Source organism: Anabrus simplex, chromosome 4 (assembly GCF_040414725.1).
Source record: "Anabrus simplex isolate iqAnaSimp1 chromosome 4, ASM4041472v1, whole genome shotgun sequence".
Classification (NCBI taxonomy): Eukaryota; Metazoa; Arthropoda; class Insecta; order Orthoptera; family Tettigoniidae; genus Anabrus; species Anabrus simplex.
In genome coordinates this window covers 348,806,316-348,827,961 of record NC_090268.1, presented here as the reverse complement: position 1 = coordinate 348,827,961, position 21,646 = coordinate 348,806,316, and the positions used below count along the sequence as shown (strand labels likewise).

Below are 21,646 nucleotides of genomic sequence, written 5' to 3'. Positions count from 1 at the left end.
GTCTAGATTGGGTCCTGTCACTGACAGATTGATTCCTCTAGATCCTCACCCCCACCCCCACCCCCTCTCTTAACAGGTTCAATCCCTGCTCAGTCCAGTCTGGTAATATTTGAAGGTGCTCATATACATCAGCCTCCTGTTCTGGCACATCCTAAGCACAAAATTCTGGCTCCTGTTCATCTTCAGAAAACTGTGAAAATTGTTTGTGAGACATGAAATAAATCTTTCCTCAGAATAGTTTTACAGCCCGGCTCCTTTGCTTAATTGTCAGTGTACTGGCTTTTGTTTCAGAGGGCTCGGGTTTAATTCTTGGCCAGGCTGGGGATTGTGACTACATATATTTAATTCCTCTGGCTCAGGAACTGTGCCGTAATGTTCGTGTTAATACACTTCTCTTTATATATATATAGCACCTGCTAATCATCAACAGAAACGCAACAGTGAATACATCCCTCCACATTAGCGATGTGACGAGTCGAATACTTCGTCATCTCGAGTCACTTGTATTCGGAAACACTACCAACTCGAGTTGACGAGTCGATCAGGTAGGGCAGAGAGAGCGAAACAATCGCAATATCTCGTGAAAGGAACGAGTAAGGAAACTCGAACAACACCTCCTTGTATGCGCAGAGTTTACTGGAATCTTTGTTATGACTGTGCGAGTTGCACATTTGAGGCATGAAAACTAAGACAATTGTATTTGTAGTAGTACAGTAATGTATTTTCTACCAGAAATCGCATACTTATTAAATTAGCATTGGCTGTCAGCTGAAGAAAACATTAATAAACAAGAAAACAGAAATACCGAGTTCTTCTCAAACATAAACAAAATAATAGTCTCAACCCTGCATATAGAAAACTAATTTTGTAATACATTACACCAAAGCTAAAGGAAGAAGGCTTAATAATTTGTAAAAATAAAGTTAATACTGTAAGGTGTTTCTTGCTTTGGTTAGGAGCTGGTCAAAGAATAAAAGACATTCGACTGAACTCGGGGCTATTTGGGACATTTAGTTTCTTTGCCCTCTTGTAGCAAATTACGAGTCGAATACTTCGTTAACTCAAGTAACTCGTATTCGGAAACTCTGCCAACTCAAGTTGGCGACCATCGCTATGTCTTGCGAATGAGATGGCATGCAAAAGTAAACAACTATTATTTTTATAATTGAATGAATACTCGATAGTTGAACTTGAGTTCACTTCCTAGCATTTATTAAAAATCGATCCGTCAATGAACAGAAATCACTCGATCTCACTCGCGATGATTTGGGCAAGTTCGTGTCTCTGACTCGGGCAACTCGGGAGTGCGTCAGCGAGTGAGGTCTTATCGCAGTCGGCCATGATTCATCTGGACATCCATCGATTTCTTTACTCGAGTTGCAACAGAAAGTCACTCGAGTTGACTCGAATACATGTTTGACTTGAGTTAAACGAGTTGAAATATTCGACTCTTCACATCACTATTCCACATAGGTTTGGCGCCAGAGAGGGCATCCGGACATAAAAATGGATGGGCCAAATCCAGATGTAGTCTCGACCCCATTACATTGAGAAAAGTCCAGGAGGAGGATAGGTTTCACATTTTACCACTGACTGATTCACACGCTTTTCTTCTTCTCGTTCTTAATGCAAAGAAATCTCCCAATTTATTTGTAGAAGTTAAGACATTTAAAATTATATCCCCTCCTTCAAACTGTTATTTTTATGTATTTCTTTTGTATTTGTAGGTACAATTAATAATTCCCTAATGACGTTACGTTCCTGCATTGAAATTCTTCGAGAAAATCAACTGACAGGTTCCAACAAAATGGTCCCATATCGTGATTCAAGAATTACTCATCTCTTCAAAAATTACTTTGATGGTGAAGGCCTTGTCCACGTCATTGTATGCGTCAACCCTCGGAGTGATGACTATGACGAGACTGTGGTGAGTATAGCATGTTCATGAAAGACAGGAGAGATGATTCTGCCTATGTCCTGCATACACCTCAGTGAAACATGATGCTAAAGACACAGTAGGAATGAGAAATCAGCATGATGGCCAGCTTTGGTGTAACTTAAGGCTAGTATTTTGAGTGTGTATTTTAGCCTCTAGACTTTCCTCACTCAGGTTTTTGATGGTGCATTTATTTGAAGTTCTTGGACATTTATCCTGTACTAGTTCCATATTATTACAGCTATATACATTAATATATTGACTCTAGTACAGTAGAACCTCGATTCTCAGTTTTTGAAAGGACCAGGGGGGTGGGGGGAGTGGAAAACAGAAAATCCAGGAACGAATTTAAACTATAAACAATTTGGCTAAAATCACATAAATGAAATATTTATAATTATAATCTTACAAACACTCCTAAACCAAACCAACCAAAATACAGCTCTAATGGGCCTTCGTCTACCGGAGTGTCCACTGTTAAGCCTGAAAGCCTGCAGTTTGCGAGGTGTTGCATGGTCATTGTGACAAATCCTCTCGGCTGTTATTTCTGGCTGTCTAGACCGGGGTCACCATCTCACCATTAGATAGCTCCTCAATTACCGTATTTTCTCGAGTAATTAACACACTTTTTTTGTCGAAAAATACAGGCGAAAACTTTGGATGCGTACATTATTCAAGGAATTCAGATATTTTCAAAAATACTTATGATTCATTTACATTTAAAAGGTACATCAAATATACACACAATTGGTTCAACTCATCTACGGTTATCATCATTTGGCGCGAAATTCCAACATGAGTTTTTTCTGAAAAGTGAAGTAGGGTACATCAGGTAAGTTGGATATGTGGGTTTTAAGTATCGACACTGGAAAATGTTCTTCCTGTTATGAGCTGGCAATACGCCCTGAAGTGAAATAAACATGAATTCATAAAAGTACAATTCATGTAAGTGCACAATAATGAAATACTGGCAAAAAAGAGAACTGTCCAACACAAGAAGGGCCGGGCATCGCAGAAGGGACCCTGATAATTTCCCCAAACCATTCGTATCCAATCTTGTACGAGTGACGTGCCCATCCACTCTTTTTCTTGGATATGAATGTGGATCCCTTGCAAAAAATTTTCCTCGGGCATTGTTTTACGTTTTAGATCAACGTAAGTTGCTAACTTTCTGCCATCACCCGTTACAGCACGCGTTGCAGTACATCGTTGTTTTTCACTTCCGGTAGTGCGTACGATAACACTCGATGTCCCCTTCTTATCGATTGTTCGACTTTGTTGGCATGTGGAAACTGAATGGCGTCTGACCTGCGATTCCTGTTTGGGAGATGAAATATTTCGTCACCTTACGCTTCTCGATGACAAAGCGATGAAAATCAATTACTTTTTGGTTGAAATCCTTTGCATTTTTTGGCATAAAGTTGTTCTTCGTGGAAGAGAAAGTCCATTTCTCTTCATAAAAGTAATCATCCCACCTCGGCTAACCTTCAAATCCGATATGCTGATTCCATGGGCAGCAGCTATTTTGTGCCCTTTAATATACAGTATTTTGTGAGAAACGGCATATCCAACGTTGTGTAACGAAATAATATATTGTAACGTGTTGGCGGGGTAAATAAGTAAATAAATGAGTACAGAACCTGGTAGCGTCCTATTTCTAAGATTCATTAACTAAGCACTACAATTACAGATTCACACACGCGCGCACGCACGCACACACACACACACAGACGATAGCCGAGCTTACAGCTTACACAAGTACACTTACACGGTTCGCGCTCTCTCTCTCTCTCTCTCTCTCTCTCGCTCTCTCTCTCGCTCTCTCTCTCTCTCTCTCTTGGTTTCTCACTTGTTCTTGCACTACACAGTTTTCAATTATTTACAATACACTCACTCAGCCACTCAGTCCCACTCGTTAGCGCTGTCACGGTCCACAGCCTACACATCAGTCTCGCAGGTCGGGTTAGTATCTGCTGTGCACTCAATCCGCCGAACCCCGTTCGCAGTCTGCACACATCGGCACCCAGTGTTCCCTTCGCACTGCTCCAGAACATCCAAGGTTCTTCTCCAGCAGCCGGCCCCAAGGTACTCACACACACGACGTCAGAGGAACAGGAACGAGTCCTCGGCTCCAACAGGCAGATACTCCATCAAGCTGCACTCTCCCAGGCCATCACTGACTGTGCTCCAGCGAATTCAATCTCGCTTTCGCTCACTCACTCACTAACTGACTCTCCTCACTGCAGGCAGGTCGTTCCTCTCTTATATAGCTGTGCTGACCCTTCTGGAACAGTCCAGATGCTAGATGTATCCAGGAATCTCGCGAGATGGAAGACTCCAGATTGATAGTCGAGTAATTTCTGTCGTCCTCTGCTGTGGAACCGCGGACGGAGGTGAGAGGGCCGGCCTAGCACTTTTAAGTGTTGCTCGTGATTGGCGCGCTCGAGCGTAAGGGGGGTGGGGCCGATACGGTGACGCTCCCGGCGCGTAGCAAGTTGGCATGACGGACGCCATAACCATTACAATATTTAAGAAGTTCCTCCTCTACTTTCGGAAAGTTGCCGCCTTTTGGTCCGCGAAATGCTTTGCGAGATTTGTTGGTTGCTTGAAGTGCACTTTCCTGTTACCGTGGTACCGTCTCTTTATTTTGCCTGCTGGCGTCAGCTCATGCTCCCCTCGTGCCATCCATTCGGCATACAATTTATGTATGTTGTCCTTGAAGGACTTGTTGACGGAAACGTCCAAGGGCTGTACACAATGTGAGAGTCGATCAGGAATTACAACAAAATCAGTTTTCATTTCCTGAAGACGTTTTTTCATGTCTTCCACCAAGTGTCCAGGGAAACTATCCCACACTGGCATTCTGGGCATCAAAGCAGTGGCCCTGGCTGTGCTCCCCACACCGCACGGACCCAGTCATGGACAAGAGCTGTATTCATCCATCTTTTCTCTTGAACCCTTACATGAATGCCTTTGGGAAACTTCGCTTCAGGCACTGTCTTTCTTTTGAAAATAACGTACGGTGGCAATTTTCTTCCATCTGCAGTTATTGCTAGCATGACAGTGCAACGCTGTTTTTCACACCCAGTTGTACGTTCAAGCACACTAGATTCTCCCTTCTTTGTTGGTGGTGTTGCATGGGATGTCGAAGTTTATCAAGGTTTGATCTGCATTGCCAATTTGAGATAGGTAATCGTTTTTCTTCCAAATTGCTATCACATCGCAATGAAAATCTATGATTTTTTCACTGAAATCGCTTGGCATTCTCTGACAGAGAGATGTTCGTTTTTGCAGACACAATCCCTTTCATATCATGAATCTACGAATCCAATCCCGGCTCACTTTCAGATCCGAACAGCTGATTCCTCCTTTAATTGCTAGTTCGCACACTTTCAAATTTAGCATCTTGTGTGAGATTTTAAAGCCATAATTTTGCAACTCTGTAACGTAATGAAGCAGCTCGTCTTCCAGCTCAGGAAACTTACCAGTTTTCAGCCCTGTGAATGCCTTGCGTGTTCGGTTGGTGGTTTTTAGTGCAGCTTTCTGTTTACGCCACTAGCAAGCATTAAACTCAGTCACACTGAATTCTCGACTGGCAGCTCTGTTACTATGTTCTTCAGCATATTTTATCACTTTGAGTTTAAACCCAGCTGTATAACTCCCGCTTTTCTCTCCAACTTAAAGATCGACCTACACAAGAAAACTTAACTGAGGAACAACAATGAAACGTGAAGACAGAATACTGGTATTTGTCGACAGTACAACAAATAATACCAATATAAATGGTCCATTATTGGACATTATAAATTTTCCAGCTAACTCATTCTTGGTTGCCAGCGTTTCGCCCTCGTGTGCTAGGGTGGGCTCATCAGTTGGTACCTAGCACACCTACCAATACACTAGAGACTTCGTCTCATTACCAAAAATTGATGCCTGCTTGGCCATCAGATGATATATATGTTGATTCCCATAGGGAATCTGAAACATTCGTCCCGAATGAGTAAATTTATAATACCAAATAAATGGTCCATTATTGGACATTATAAATTTTCCAGCTAACTCATTCTTGGTTGCCAGCGTTTCACCCTCGTGTGCTAGGGTGGGCTCATCAGTTGGTACCTAGCACACCTACCAATACGCTAGCTAGTGCATATCGTGGAGGCCACTGCGTAGGCTACATGCAGCCACCGGCAGTGCCAATACACTAGAGACTTCGTCTCATTACCAAAAATTGATGCCTGCTTGGCCATCAGATGATATATATGTTGATTCCCATAGGGAATCTGAAACATTTGTCCCGAATGAGTAAATTTATAATACCAATATAAATGGTCCATTATTGGACATTATAAATTTTCCAGCGAACTCATTCTTGGTTGCCAGCGTTTCGCCCTCGTGTGCTAGGGTGGGCTCATCAGTTGGTACCTAGCACACCTACCAATACGCTAGCTAGTGCATATCGTGGAGGCCACTGAATTGAATAGGTGGAACCTTTAGCTTTACTAAGAATTGTAAAATCGACCACAAGTAGTAATCTAATAAAATAAAGCACATTAGATACAAAAGTGCCCATCATCATCCTAAACCATCTCCAGTTTCCTGGGTGTGGTATATGAGCCTCCTCCATCTCATCCTGTCCGTGTACCATTCTTCCTCCACCAACTTGTCCCAATCATGACCTCTCAGCAGTACATCGTTCTTAACTAAATCTATCGATTTACTTCGTGGCCTTCCCACGGGTTGTCTTCCTTCTACTTTTCTGTCAAATTCCTTCCTTGCAGTTCTGTTTACTGGCATCCTCTTCATGTGACCAAACCACTTCAATCTTGATATCCGAATCTTATTGAGGAGAGAATCATCTATTCCTTACTTCTTCTCTAATTTTCTCATTCCTAATTTTGTCTTTCCTGGTTTTCTGGATCATAGTGCATAGGAATTTCATGATGGTGAATTCTTAATTTTTTTATCTTCCATTGTAATTTGGTCACCGGTATACAGTTTTTAGTAAGTTTGTGGAAGTGTTGTACCAAGTAAATTAGGCCTACATCGACTGTTAAAGGTTATGTTGAACTCGAGAATATGGTTTTGAATGTACTGTAAGTATCGATCCTCAAAAATTCCCGAATGCATTATATTAAATTCTGCCAGTCACTAATCACAAGCAAATTGGAGAGGTTGGTGAGAGAAAAAATATCATCAAAACTTCAAAAATTCCTAGTACTTGTGGCCTTGAGGTCAGCTGGAAAGTGCACTCGCTGCACAAGCCAGTAAGTGTGAAATGATACAAACTTACTCAATGTTAATGCTGCGCAAATAAAACAACTACGATTTTTATGACGGTGTGGGTTACTGTAGTCACGTCCTAGTTCGTGAACCATGGGCAACGGCTGAGTGGCCTAGTAAGTGGTCCTGAGAGTCGGGATACCAGTTGCTATGGAATGGGAGTGGGCATCTCAGACATATTCTGAGTCATGGCCCTCCTTGTGCTCAGGCGGCTAGGACTATACAATTCACCGGTGGTCCATAACCCGTTCGAGGAGAGATCCTCACTTGGACTATGTGCAAGTAGGGCAGCATCCTGCTTCATGAGTTTACCGAGCTCAGAACATTTTAAGCAAGCCTTGGACCTATGGGAGTAACAGAGTCCCACTTCCATTTGACAGGCGAGGGACTCCTTGGAAACAACTTGGCGAACAAAATGGAATTCGATGGGGAGCTATCAATATTAATGGGGCTTATGGAAGAAAGTAGAACTGGCTGAGTCAGCAAAGAGGATGCATCTGGATGTGCTAGGAGTAAGTGATATTCGGTTAAGGGGAGATAACGAGGAAGAGATAGATTATAAAGTGTACTTGACAGGTATTAGAAAGGGAAGGGCAGAGTCTGGGGTAGGGCTCTTTATCAGGAATACCATTGCACGCAACATAGTTTCTGTTAGGCACGTTAAAGTTCTACGATGCAATTTTATTTGATGTAAATAAATATCACACGAGAACACGTTCACTTCCTTATATAAATTACTTTATTTACACTGTACGTCACAACACACAATTATACACAGTAGTAAATGACACTATATTGAACCCGAGTGACTTAGGCCCATAATCAATCATGATTTGATCGGTAAAATAATATGATACATTTATTGAAATACAGAGGAGTGTATTTGAAAATATTTCGTTTAGGTAATGTCGAAATCAGAGCGAAGGAAGGACGACAGACTGGAGCCTGACGGATTAGCTCAACCCGACAACTTTTAGCTACTTCACAGCAGGGAATATCATTAGTTGGCGTACAAGGAAATACAGAGTCCACAAATAAGTCTTGGTCAGAAAGAGGAAGGGGGGAGAATCATACAAAGAAAACTCACCACATGAGTAAGACCTTGGGATATTTTTGGTAGGACGGAAATTCCATGACCTCATGGAAAATTACAGCGGCTGAGTGTACGTTCGCTAGCCTAAGTTCGAGCAGGTGGAGATTTAAATCACGTGACCGCTTGCCGGCCAATAGTAAAAATTTGATGGGAGACTCAGTGATACCATCTTAAGGAATGATGGATGAGATATTTTCGTAATTACAAAAGTAATCTGTAATAAATTAATATGAGTACACGGATGGGTGTACTGGATTTATTAGAGGTCACGCATGGAAAAATAATTAATACTTATTGGCAAATTAATTAAATTGAAGGCTGGATTTCTTGGAAACCGGACAGCTTGAATCTCATTGGCTGAAAGAAGACCACGTTGTCAGGGACGCTTACAAAGGCGCGAAATGTAAGGAGCGAAATCCATCCATATCTCCTAAATCTGTGATCACCTGGAGTTCATATTTTATCCAGCAGATATGCTAGCGGAGTGGATTAATTTGATGTAAATTTTAACTTCCAATTCGGAGTGCAAGTACCGATATTAAAAATCCACCCCCTCCCTAAGGGGTATGACGTCAACAAATCCGCGGGGAAAAGGCTTCATCCATATATACGGAGCTGAATTGACGGTCGCCAGCCACTTGTCTTGTATCGTTGGAGCTGAATTGACGCTCGCCAGCCACTTGTCTTGAATCGTTGGAGCTGAATTGACGGTCGCCAGCACACGTGAATTGAATATCGGGAGTTGAACTGTTGGTCGCCGGTAACTTATAATTCTACGGACGTACAGTCATTTAATGGCGCGAGCATCCGCCAGTGTTTGTAAAGTGTGATCGCGCTCAAGCAACATGTTAAATCTGGAAATAGTTAACGTAGGATAGTGTTTGTTATTTATGAATAATCAGTGACGTAAAGTAATTACCCTACAAGAGAGTAGTATAAAATATATCACCATAAGTACGTACATAATAGACTGTGTGACGAACAGTACTTTAAGGAAGTAGTAGCCTGTACTTAGCTATACCGAACCGATGTAATGAACACGTCAAGAATGCCGTATAAATCGGGCGTATCGCGACGGGCGAAATAGTTGACACCTCGTCGTACGTGTCCAGGTCCATTGTGCGGTAGGTGGACGAAGATTAAATAGTGTAAATATATTAAATTCTTGGGTCTAGGATAGAAATTTGTTGTATCCAAATTAAAGTATACAGTGTTAACGTAGTAGATGGTGAAGGGTTGTGGTAATCAAGATATGAGTGTAAAATAATAATAATGTGCCAGGAAATCTTTTGTGAAACTACGCCATCAAGGATGGAGGAGTAAAACGCAGAGAGGGGCTGGATGAAGCCTCTCGTCTGCGAAGCTGCAATGGAATACCGATAACTAAGATGAGTACTAAACTGTAAAATATATTTGGGAAATGTTATCGTGATGGGAAAAATGGGAATAATTTGGTCATACTTGGTTACCTTCTGTAACAAGATGGGTCGCTTAACGACCCCATCCTAAATTTGTAGCACGGACAGTAGTAAATCATAATAATGTAAATAATCGGGTCTTTTATGTATTCAGTTTGTTGGAGATGTAAATTTGTATATATAGTGTAGTACGTTAAGTCATGCATGCATTCATATTTTCTTTGTAGTCGATAAATTTCTTTACATTTGATTTTGATTATGCTAGTTAAATAAGACCCGATATGTGCTTTTATGTTTTGTCATTTTAACGAGCCATTTAATGACAAGGAAGGAAAATCCAGCTTCGCCATACCAAGAGTGTTTTGTTGAAATTAATATGGTCATATTTTCAAAGTGAAGTTGTTAAATTTGTGAGATGCGATTAATATAATATTTCCAAGTAAATCATATCGGGAGTGATTAGTGCCAGAATAAATTGACTTTGTAAAAGGGGTTATGCGTTAAACATAATAAGAGTGGACTACCGTATTACAGGCGAAATAATTATTTTTTTAAAAATATTAATAATAATAATAAATAAATAATATAACTATTTTTTTAAAGAAGATATTTTTTTATATGATTTGGAGATAATAATAATTTATGTGATCAAGTGTTGAGTTTATTGGGAATCATTTAATGACGGGAGGTCGTTTTAATTTGGAATTAAAGTGCGTGATAACTTAATTTGATCGATTAATAATATTCAAATGTAGATCGGTGTTAATAATCCGTACATGTTAATGAACGTATGGTTTAAATTACGGTCCAATATTTTTTTACGTATAAATGTCGCGTTTTGAAGTTGCGATTCATTAGCCGGAACATGTAGTGCTAATATTACGAGACCATGATTGTCAAATTTTGGTAAATATAATTTCAAGATGTTACGATTATTTGTGGAGAATGAACTAAGGCATAGATCCAAATGAGATAGAAAATGTGAAAGAATTTGCAGTCAGATAATAAAAGGTCGTACGATGTCCGAAATGAATAAATAAGTCAGTTGATAATTCTGTGAGGAATAAATAAATGAATCGAGGAATATTGAGATAGAGAGGAAAATAAATTCCGTACGAGAGACACTTAGGATATTGATATGAGTGTATAATGTACGGGCAGTGTCACAGAGAAATACTGAGTTACAGAGCGGGTAGAATTCGAACCCGTGACAGCATGTACGAAATAAATAGACTGCACAGCTGTTCGTTGAGATACAACGGATCTAAGGATAATGAGAGTTCAGATTCCACAGAAATGGTCGTATATTGTATTCATTGTAATAACGAGTGAGGACAATCATGATGTCGTGATAATAATAATAATGAATATTGCAGATAAAGGATTGGACCGCCTTAATTAATTGAGCGTTGATAAAGATGTTAAACGGGAATCTAAATGATAATATGCAACCGATAATAATAACAATGTAAGGACGATGTTAAATCACCGCGGTCGGATTAATAATAATTGTCATAATAATAACTGTAATGATGTCGTTGGTTGATCAGTGAATTAATTTGTAATTGCGACCGATATCTTAATATATAATTTGGCGGAAGTGACCGGTCTATTAATGATAATAACCTTTTTAAGTGACGTGAATAATAATAACATCTTGAGTCACCTATTCATTAATAATAATAATAACCACGAGAGGGATATAATAATAATAACAGTAATAACCATTTGTGTTTGCATCCCGCATAATAATGATGATATTAATCAAACGTGACAGTGCCAGGAACCGTTGAGGAATAATAATAATAATAATAATAATAATAATAATAATAATAATTATTTCGAGGATGATAAAATCGTGGATTAAATTATTTGGTGACGATATCCCTCTATTCGTATGTTGAACAATGAGAATGATAATATTAGAGTCATTTGGTACCTCTTTATTGTACGGTTTCCGTACGGGACGATGTTACAGTCATACTTGCGTGTTTGTTTACTTCGCTCGCGATGCGAGGGGGGTCACTGGCCACGGTATTTCCCACCGCTTCTCGTTATCTCATCTGTGTCAGTAGTCTACTGAGGCTAACTGGTGACAATTCAGATCACATGTAAATAAAATGTAAATGCTAATTCATTGGTATGGCATCAGCTGGATATCGTAAGATGGGGACTGTCCGTGGAATCCAGTTTTCGCACTTCACGAGAAACATTACCCAGTCCGAGTACCGGTCTCGGAAAAATGTACATAGCCGGAGTACATCATCTTAGTTAAATCGGGAAGCCGACCGTAACATGGGTTATGCTCGGGCTCCCGATAGAAGGAAGCTATATCCTTGAGTAACGGTTCGATTCAAATGGAATCGATCCGTAAATTATACCTCCAAAATGTCATTTTATTTCAGAAGCAACGCAGCAAGATATTGATACCACCTGCGGTATGGCAAGTGATTTATATATGTAACATGTGTGTAAATTCAAATATTGTTGCCACGTGTATCAAAGTTTTATACGTCAAATGGCGTAATAAACCGCTCCTTCTGGCAAATTATTTCAAAGGAAACCACTCTCATAATCTTTTTATTGTAGTTAGATGATGCCCTTTTTAAAGTAACAGTCACTTCCTAGTCCTATCACGGAGTCCTTAAATTCAAGTTACAATCGAGCCTCCCCCCTTTTAATTTTAAGTTGCTCCGTTCATCCCCGTGTTCTATTATGCCGTTATATTTATATTTGATGATTTAAATAATGAACCGACACCCCTGAGATAAATGCTAGTCTGGGACTCGGGAGGTGGACGGGTGCAAAATGGCTGGCCCAAAGTGGGGCTTTAAGAACGGCAAAGTGTTGCTTTAAGAACGGCAGAGAGGCCAATTTTATTGCTAATCAATTGTAAAATTTTTATATTTTTTTTTCCAAATTTTATATTTTTTTAAAATTTTTGATTTTTATTAATTGATGACCGCATCACGGTCAAGTGTGTGTTCACTTGTAACGTAGTATCATGCTAGAGTAAGGTTAGTTTCGAACGGAGCTAGATTTGACTAGTGTATTAATATAATCCATTGCTAATCTCTTCAAGTTTGGCAATGATTCAAAATTCAATAAGCTCGAAGATTTGATGTTTCTCTTTTTCCCATATGGAATTTAATATTTTTTTTTGGTAATTCAGGACTCCATTTAAATGTCATTGGACATGAGATGAATATTATAAACAGTTGTTTAGGAAGGCTTGAAATGGTAAAAATATTACTGAGCACCAGTTCAAGTTGTTATTTAAAAAGAGGTTGAGATGGTATAAATTAAAATTAACGTATTTCAGGGCAGGAGATTTCCAACTTCATCGTTGTTTTTAATGTTGTTGTTGTTGTTATATTGGAGCGGTTTATTGTGAAATCTTAGGCGCAAGCCAGCATTCAAGTTGAATGACCTGCAAATATAAACAAGTTTTATAGTCAAAATTTTTTTTTGTTAAATGAAAGTTAGTGTAGGGGTATAATGTCATAGGATAGGGCCTAGACCCAATAGCGTATTCCTTCGTGTGCAGCAAGGCGAGAGGCCGATCGGCCCTTTTGCTTTCTCAAGAAAAGTTATAATGTCTGACGACGGTGGGGAGCGATCCCAGGACATAGTGGTAGAAGGACAGGGAGAAGTGAAAGCGATCACATTAGAGGTATTAATGCAAGCTTTGAAGGTTAATAATGGTTCGATTAAACAGGAACTCGCAGAACAAATGCGGGCTGATAGGATTTCAGATAAACAGGAAATTATTGAGCAAATGAAGGTTAATAGTGTTTCGTTAGAGAACAAAATAGACCAAGTACAGGCTGCGTGTCAAGTTAATAAAACAGAACTCAAGGCACAAATAGATGCAGTTCAGGCCGCGAGCGTAGCGATGGGACAGGAACTTAGGGACAAACTAACTCAAGTCCAGGAAGCATGTCACTTCGCGAAAGACGAATTAAAAGTGCACATGGATGCGTACATTACCATCGTTAATGAAAAGGTTGACCGCGTTAGAGATGAGGCTCAAATGGAACGCGCAGAAATTAAGGAAAAATTGAACGCTAGTGTCAAGGAACTCGCCGCTCTACGAGTAACTGACAGAAAAGACATAGAATCACACATAGAGGAAATTCGGGATGAATGTCGGAAGGAGAATGACATCGTCCGGGGACAAGTAGAAGAAAAATGCGCGCAGATAGCTGGCACCTTGGACAAGCATGACAAGGGCATGAACGAGTTACGTGGGGAAGCCGCACGTACACTTGTCATCGTAGCAGGACTGAAAAACAAAGTCGAAGAACTAACTATAAATTTAGAAGACCGTAGCCAGAGAATAACTAAGTGCGAAGACGCAAACTTAGCGTTATTCCAGCGGACGGAAGATCTAATCGAACAGGGCCAATCATTTGCCGACACGGAAGTTCGCCTATTAGAACAATGCAAGGCGTATAATGGGCAAAATTCCGGCACAAAAGAAATAGCCAGTTGTAATCCCGACGGAATGGATGACATCCGAAAAGACTTGGAGATGTTGAAGGCTAGGTTGGAACCATCAGCGTCTAGCCAAGATTTTAACCTCCAATATCGCGAATACGAACCCCATGATAACCAGGGGATTCATAAGAAAGGAGGCCTATCCCATGCTGATACACACGGTTTCAAGTTTGAAAACAGAGATGGGTCGTCTACGTCATCAAGTGCTATCCCGACATCGGTGGTACACGTCATTAAGATGTCTGATGACAAGCCACCAAAGTTCGATGCCCGTGGGCATATCACCCCGAAAGGTTTCATCCGGGAAATCGCCGGTTATATAAATGAGAATAAAATACCAGTAGAGCGACAACTGCGAACGGTCGAGAAATTCCTAGACGGAGCACCAGCTGTATGGTTCAGGGCTTTCTTGTATACTTTTGAAGATTTTGAAGGATTTCGGTGGGCTTTTCTCCAAAAGTTCTGGAGTATTCAGGAACAGCAGGAGTTAAGGCTGGAAGTATACTCCAGACGATATGCAACATCTTCACCAACGAAATTCTCTGATTACTTTGTGGCACAATTTCACAAGCTACGAGAGCTTGATAATCCAATGAGCGAAACAGAATTGATTAGCGCCATTGGAAAGCAATTGCCATTCGAGGTCCAACGAATGATGATAGCGTCAAATGTCCAGACAGCTGTCGATGCGGAGGCCTTATTACGTCAATTAGACCTCACAACGCATCATTCGAACCCAAGACAAATTAGGAGCAGGGACCAACAGGTGAATAATATCGAACGGACAATCGAACCGAAGACCACTAGTACGAAGAACCAGGGAACTAGTACTGATCCAGAACCTCGTCGAGCATATAATACGGAGTGGAAGCCGCGACAATGGACGAGACCAAGGAATTTTGCGGAAGGCAACCGGCAAACAAACCAAGGAAATTTTCGAGCCGACAGGGGATACCGTGGATGCCAGAGAAGTAATTACAGGCCGTATCCAGCTAGGAATCAAGGGAACCCGAGATATTACCAGGGAGGATCTCGTCAAGAGAAGGATGACAGATACCAAGAGTCTAGGCGGTACATAGAAGAGCTGAACAAGAGAAAATGGAAGGAGGCGATCCATGATCGAGGCCGTGATGAGGAAGCGACAGGAGCGGAGAGCTTGCAATTCCAAAGAGCAAGGAAAGGGGGCAGCGACCTGAACCCGAATGCACCGACGTTCGATTCGGGACAAGGAAACAAAGAGATGTGACTAGAAGCAGAGGATGAACGAGAGGAAGCAGATGACGAGCCGGAAGAAGATGATGTCGAAGAAGAGGATGAAGAAGATGACGGAAGGGAAGAAGAAGTCCAAGTAATCCATACACCAATTGAAGCAAGGCCATGTCCAGAGTGTGGAGAGATAGAGACGTGCAGGAATTTGTCAATGCGATCCATGATATCGAAAGACAGAACGAGGAATTAAGGTTCAGGAACCAGATGTTGAGAGACGAAATCAATAGCCGTCGCAGAACAGAGGATCCAATGTCAAATCATGATAGTGATGATAAGGACACATCATAAAAAAAAATCTCATGATACTCACTAGATTTTTTTTTACCTGGGCAAGAGGAAGATGAACCCGAGTGACTTAGGCCCATAATCATGATTTGATCGGTAAAATAATATGATACATTTATTGAAATACAGAGGAGTGTATTTGAAAATATTTCGTTTAGGTAATGTCGAAATCAGAGCGAAGGAAGGACGACAGACTGGAGCCTGACGGATTAGCTCAACCCGACAACTTTTAGCTACTTCACAGCAGGGAATATCATTAGTTGGCGTACAAGGAAATACAGAGTCCACAAATAAGTCTTGGTCAGAAAGAGGAAGGGGGGAGAATCATACAAAGAAAACTCACCACATGAGTAAGACCTTGGGATATTTTTGGTAGGACGGAAATTCCATGACCTCATGGAAAATTACAGCGGCTGAGTGTACGTTCGCTAGCCTAAGTTCGAGCAGGTGGAGATTTAAATCACGTGACCGCTTGCCGGCCAATAGTAAAAATTTGATGGGAGACTCAGTGATACCATCTTAAGGAATGATGGATGAGATATTTTCGTAATTACAAAAGTAATCTGTAATAAATTAATATGAGTACACGGATGGGTGTACTGGATTTATTAGAGGTCACGCATGGAAAAATAATTAATACTTATTGGCAAATTAATTAAATTGAAGGCTGGATTTCTTGGAAACCGGACAGCTTGAATCTCATTGGCTGAAAGAAGACCACGTTGTCAGGGACGCTTACAAAGGCGCGAAATGTAAGGAGCGAAATCCATCCATATCTCCTAAATCTGTGATCACCTGGAGTTCATATTTTATCCAGCAGATATGCTAGCGGAGTGGATTAATTTGATGTAAATTTTAACTTCCAATTCGGAGTGCAAGTACCGATATTAAAAATCCACCCCCTCCCTAAGGGGTATGACGTCAACAAATCCGCGGGGAAAAGGCTTCATCCATATATACGGAGCTGAATTGACGGTCGCCAGCCACTTGTCTTGAATCGTTGGAGCTGAATTGACGCTCGCCAGCCACTTGTCTTGAATCGTTGGAGCTGAATTGACGGTCGCCAGCACACGTGAATTGAATATCGGGAGTTGAACTGTTGGTCGCCGGTAACTTATAATTCTACGGACGTACAGTCATTTAATGGCGCGAGCATCCGCCAGTGTTTGTAAAGTGTGATCGCGCTCAAGCAACATGTTAAATCTGGAAATAGTTAACGTAGGATAGTGTTTGTTATTTATGAATAATCAGTGACGTAAAGTAATTACCCTACAAGAGAGTAGTATAAAATATATCACCATAAGTACGTACATAATAGACTGTGTGACGAACAGTACTTTAAGGAAGTAGTAGCCTGTACTTAGCTATACCGAACCGATGTAATGAACACGTCAAGAATGCCGTATAAATCGGGCGTATCGCGACGGGCGAAATAGTTGACACCTCGTCGTACGTGTCCAGGTCCATTGTGCGGTAGGTGGACGAAGATTAAATAGTGTAAATATATTAAATTCTTGGGTCTAGGATAGAAATTTGTTGTATCCAAATTAAAGTATACAGTGTTAACGTAGTAGATGGTGAAGGGTTGTGGTAATCAAGATATGAGTGTAAAATAATAATAATGTGCCAGGAAATCTTTTGTGAAACTACGCCATCAAGGATGGAGGAGTAAAACGCAGAGAGGGGCTGGATGAAGCCTCTCGTCTGCGAAGCTGCAATGGAATACCGATAACTAAGATGAGTACTAAACTGTAAAATATATTTGGGAAATGTTATCGTGATGGGAAAAATGGGAATAATTTGGTCATACTTGGTTACCTTCTGTAACAAGATGGGTCGCTTAACGACCCCATCCTAAATTTGTAGCACGGACAGTAGTAAATCATAATAATGTAAATAATCGGGTCTTTTATGTATTCAGTTTGTTGGAGATGTAAATTTGTATATATAGTGTAGTACGTTAAGTCATGCATGCATTCATATTTTCTTTGTAGTCGATAAATTTCTTTACATTTGATTTTGATTATGCTAGTTAAATAAGACCCGATATGTGCTTTTATGTTTTGTCATTTTAACGAGCCATTTAATGACAAGGAAGGAAAATCCAGCTTCGCCATACCAAGAGTGTTTTGTTGAAATTAATATGGTCATATTTTCAAAGTGAAGTTGTTAAATTTGTGAGATGCGATTAATATAATATTTCCAAGTAAATCATATCGGGAGTGATTAGTGCCAGAATAAATTGACTTTGTAAAAGGGGTTATGCGTTAAACATAATAAGAGTGGACTACCGTATTACAGGCGAAATAATTATTTTTTTTAAAATATTAATAATAATAATAAATAAATAATATAACTATTTTTTTAAAGAAGATATTTTTTTATATGATTTGGAGATAATAATAATTTATGTGATCAAGTGTTGAGTTTATTGGGAATCATTTAATGACGGGAGGTCGTTTTAATTTGGAATTAAAGTGCGTGATAACTTAATTTGATCGATTAATAATATTCAAATGTAGATCGGTGTTAATAATCCGTACATGTTAATGAACGTATGGTTTAAATTACGGTCCAATATTTTTTTACGTATAAATGTCGCGTTTTGAAGTTGCGATTCATTAGCCGGAACATGTAGTGCTAATATTACGAGACCATGATTGTCAAATTTTGGTAAATATAATTTCAAGATGTTACGATTATTTGTGGAGAATGAACTAAGGCATAGATCCAAATGAGATAGAAAATGTGAAAGAATTTGCAGTCAGATAATAAAAGGTCGTACGATGTCCGAAATGAATAAATAAGTCAGTTGATAATTCTGTGAGGAATAAATAAATGAATCGAGGAATATTGAGATAGAGAGGAAAATAAATTCCGTACGAGAGACACTTAGGATATTGATATGAGTGTATAATGTACGGGCAGTGTCACAGAGAAATACTGAGTTACAGAGCGGGTAGAATTCGAACCCGTGACAGCATGTACGAAATAAATAGACTGCACAGCTGTTCGTTGAGATACAACGGATCTAAGGATAATGAGAGTTCAGATTCCACAGAAATGGTCGTATATTGTATTCATTGTAATAACGAGTGAGGACAATCATGATGTCGTGATAATAATAATAATGAATATTGCAGATAAAGGATTGGACCGCCTTAATTAATTGAGCGTTGATAAAGATGTTAAACGGGAATCTAAATGATAATATGCAACCGATAATAATAACAATGTAAGGACGATGTTAAATCACCGCGGTCGGATTAATAATAATTGTCATAATAATAACTGTAATGATGTCGTTGGTTGATCAGTGAATTAATTTGTAATTGCGACCGATATCTTAATATATAATTTGGCGGAAGTGACCGGTCTATTAATGATAATAACCTTTTTAAGTGACGTGAATAATAATAACATCTTGAGTCACCTATTCATTAATAATAATAATAACCACGAGAGGGATATAATAATAATAACAGTAATAACCATTTGTGTTTGCATCCCGCATAATAATGATGATATTAATCAAACGTGACAGTGCCAGGAACCGTTGAGGAATAATAATAATAATAATAATAATAATAATAATAATTATTATTTCGAGGATGATAAAATCGTGGATTAAATTATTTGGTGACGATATCCCTCTATTCGTATGTTGAACAATGAGAATGATAATATTAGAGTCATTTGGTACCTCTTTATTGTACGGTTTCCGTACGGGACGATGTTACAGTCATACTTGCGTGTTTGTTTACTTCGCTCGCGATGCGAGGGGGGTCACTGGCCACGGTATTTCCCACCGCTTCTCGTTATCTCATCTGTGTCAGTAGTCTACTGAGGCTAACTGGTGACAATTCAGATCACATGTAAATAAAATGTAAATGCTAATTCATTGGTATGGCATCAGCTGGATATCGTAAGATGGGGACTGTCCGTGGAATCCAGTTTTCGCACTTCACGAGAAACATTACCCAGTCCGAGTACCGGTCTCGGAAAAATGTACATAGCCGGAGTACATCATCTTAGTTAAATCGGGAAGCCGACCGTAACATGGGTTATGCTCGGGCTCCCGATAGAAGGAAGCTATATCCTTGAGTAACGGTTCGATTCAAATGGAATCGATCCGTAAATTATACCTCCAAAATGTCATTTTATTTCAGAAGCAACGCAGCAAGATATTGATACCACCTGCGGTATGGCAAGTGATTTATATATGTAACATGTGTGTAAATTCAAATATTGTTGCCACGTGTATCAAAGTTTTATACGTCAAATGGCGTAATAAACCGCTCCTTCTGGCAAATTATTTCAAAGGAAACCACTCTCATAATCTTTTTATTGTAGTTAGATGATGCCCTTTTTAAAGTAACAGTCACTTCCTAGTCCTATCACGGAGTCCTTAAATTCAAGTTACAATCGAGCCTCCCCCCTTTTAATTTTAAGTTGCTCCGTTCATCCCCGTGTTCTATTATGCCGTTATATTTATATTTGATGATTTAAATAATGAACCGACACCCCTGAGATAAATGCTAGTCTGGGACTCGGGAGGTGGACGGGTGCAATATACAACACTCAATAGCGGAGTACCCTGAAGTCGATTCTGACCAGTACAGATATCAACAACACTGACTCGTGCACTCTCTTGAATTCCCCGCCTCACTCACGCGAGTCCAATGCTCAGACTCCACCTCGGAGCCCAACAGTCACTCCCAGTCCATCACTTGCTTGAGTCCCAAGAACTAAGAACTAACTCACTGACTGACAGCTCGATATTTATACTATTCGATCAACCATCTAGAATGATCTACTTCTGGAAGAGTTCTTACAACACTCTAATGGAACACACTCGAAACATCGATCGACCAGCTAGTCGAATGGGTACTCGAACTTTCCTTTAATATTTACAAACACCTATGGAAATATCTACAACATTCGTAATGTCTCTACGTGTATCTGGATAATAAAACCTTACAGTAAGTTTCCAGAACCCTTCATATATACTAAATTATAGTACAATAAGTCTAACATATGAATATTATGGAATTTTCTACCGCTTTTGACTCTCTAGATTTTGAGGTTATACAATCTTATACTACATATTTACAGAGAAATCATATATTAATCATATTTAACATTTAATAAAAGATAATTTAGCCTTAAATAAACCATAATTAAAATATATTAAACATACTAATTGAAGGTTTCACACTAATTACGATGTCGTACCTACGACAATTATCCCCCCTAAAACCTTCAATATCTACCCTGTACATTCCTTATTTTAGGTCTTAAATTATATCTAGGTGTCCTTATATCTATTTTTACGTCTCTCTTAGTTCTTACTATTCAAATTACACCTATACTACCTCAATCACACTGTCTTCTCATTGGCGTTGTTGAAGTCCACATATCACAACTAGATAGTTCAATCGATGGCCACCACCTTCCGATGGGGGATCCGCTGGGTCTGGCTGACGGTGTCTCTGTTCTCCGTAGCAGTGATCCGCAGGTCCTCGCGTGGCAGTCGACACTCCACTGACTTTCCCCTTAGTCGTGCCTTTGTGTTCTGCCAGGACGTTCGCGACTTCGTAGTCCCCTGGTGTGATGCACGGGAGAGGCTCGCACGTCATGCACTTGGTCCTGTTGAGTCTCTTCTTTTTCCGGGGTGCTGAATTCAATGTTCCTGCCGGCATATGATTTCATGCCGGGACTTGTGTCTTGGTTAGGTGGCACCCTCGTTTGTTTGCTGCTGTCACCACAATGATCCCGTCATCCTGTGGAGTTGCCATCTTCACGACGCCGGAGCCGCCAACTGCTTGCAGTCTTCACCCGTGTCTCCACAGCTGTCATACT

The 21,646-nt window shown here is 40.0% G+C and overlaps 1 protein-coding gene across 2 annotated transcripts in view; it reads left to right on the top strand.

The window, feature by feature from the left end:
* pav (pavarotti) overlaps positions 1 to 21,646 on the top strand; it is a 277,353-nt gene that overhangs the window by 83,897 nt on the left and 171,810 nt on the right. For both annotated transcript variants that reach the window (XM_067145761.2, XM_067145760.2), the window contains exon 6: positions 1,728 to 1,927. In XM_067145761.2, the coding sequence (XP_067001862.2) occupies positions 1,728 to 1,927 (200 nt within the window). The remainder of the gene's footprint in view (positions 1 to 1,727; positions 1,928 to 21,646) is intronic.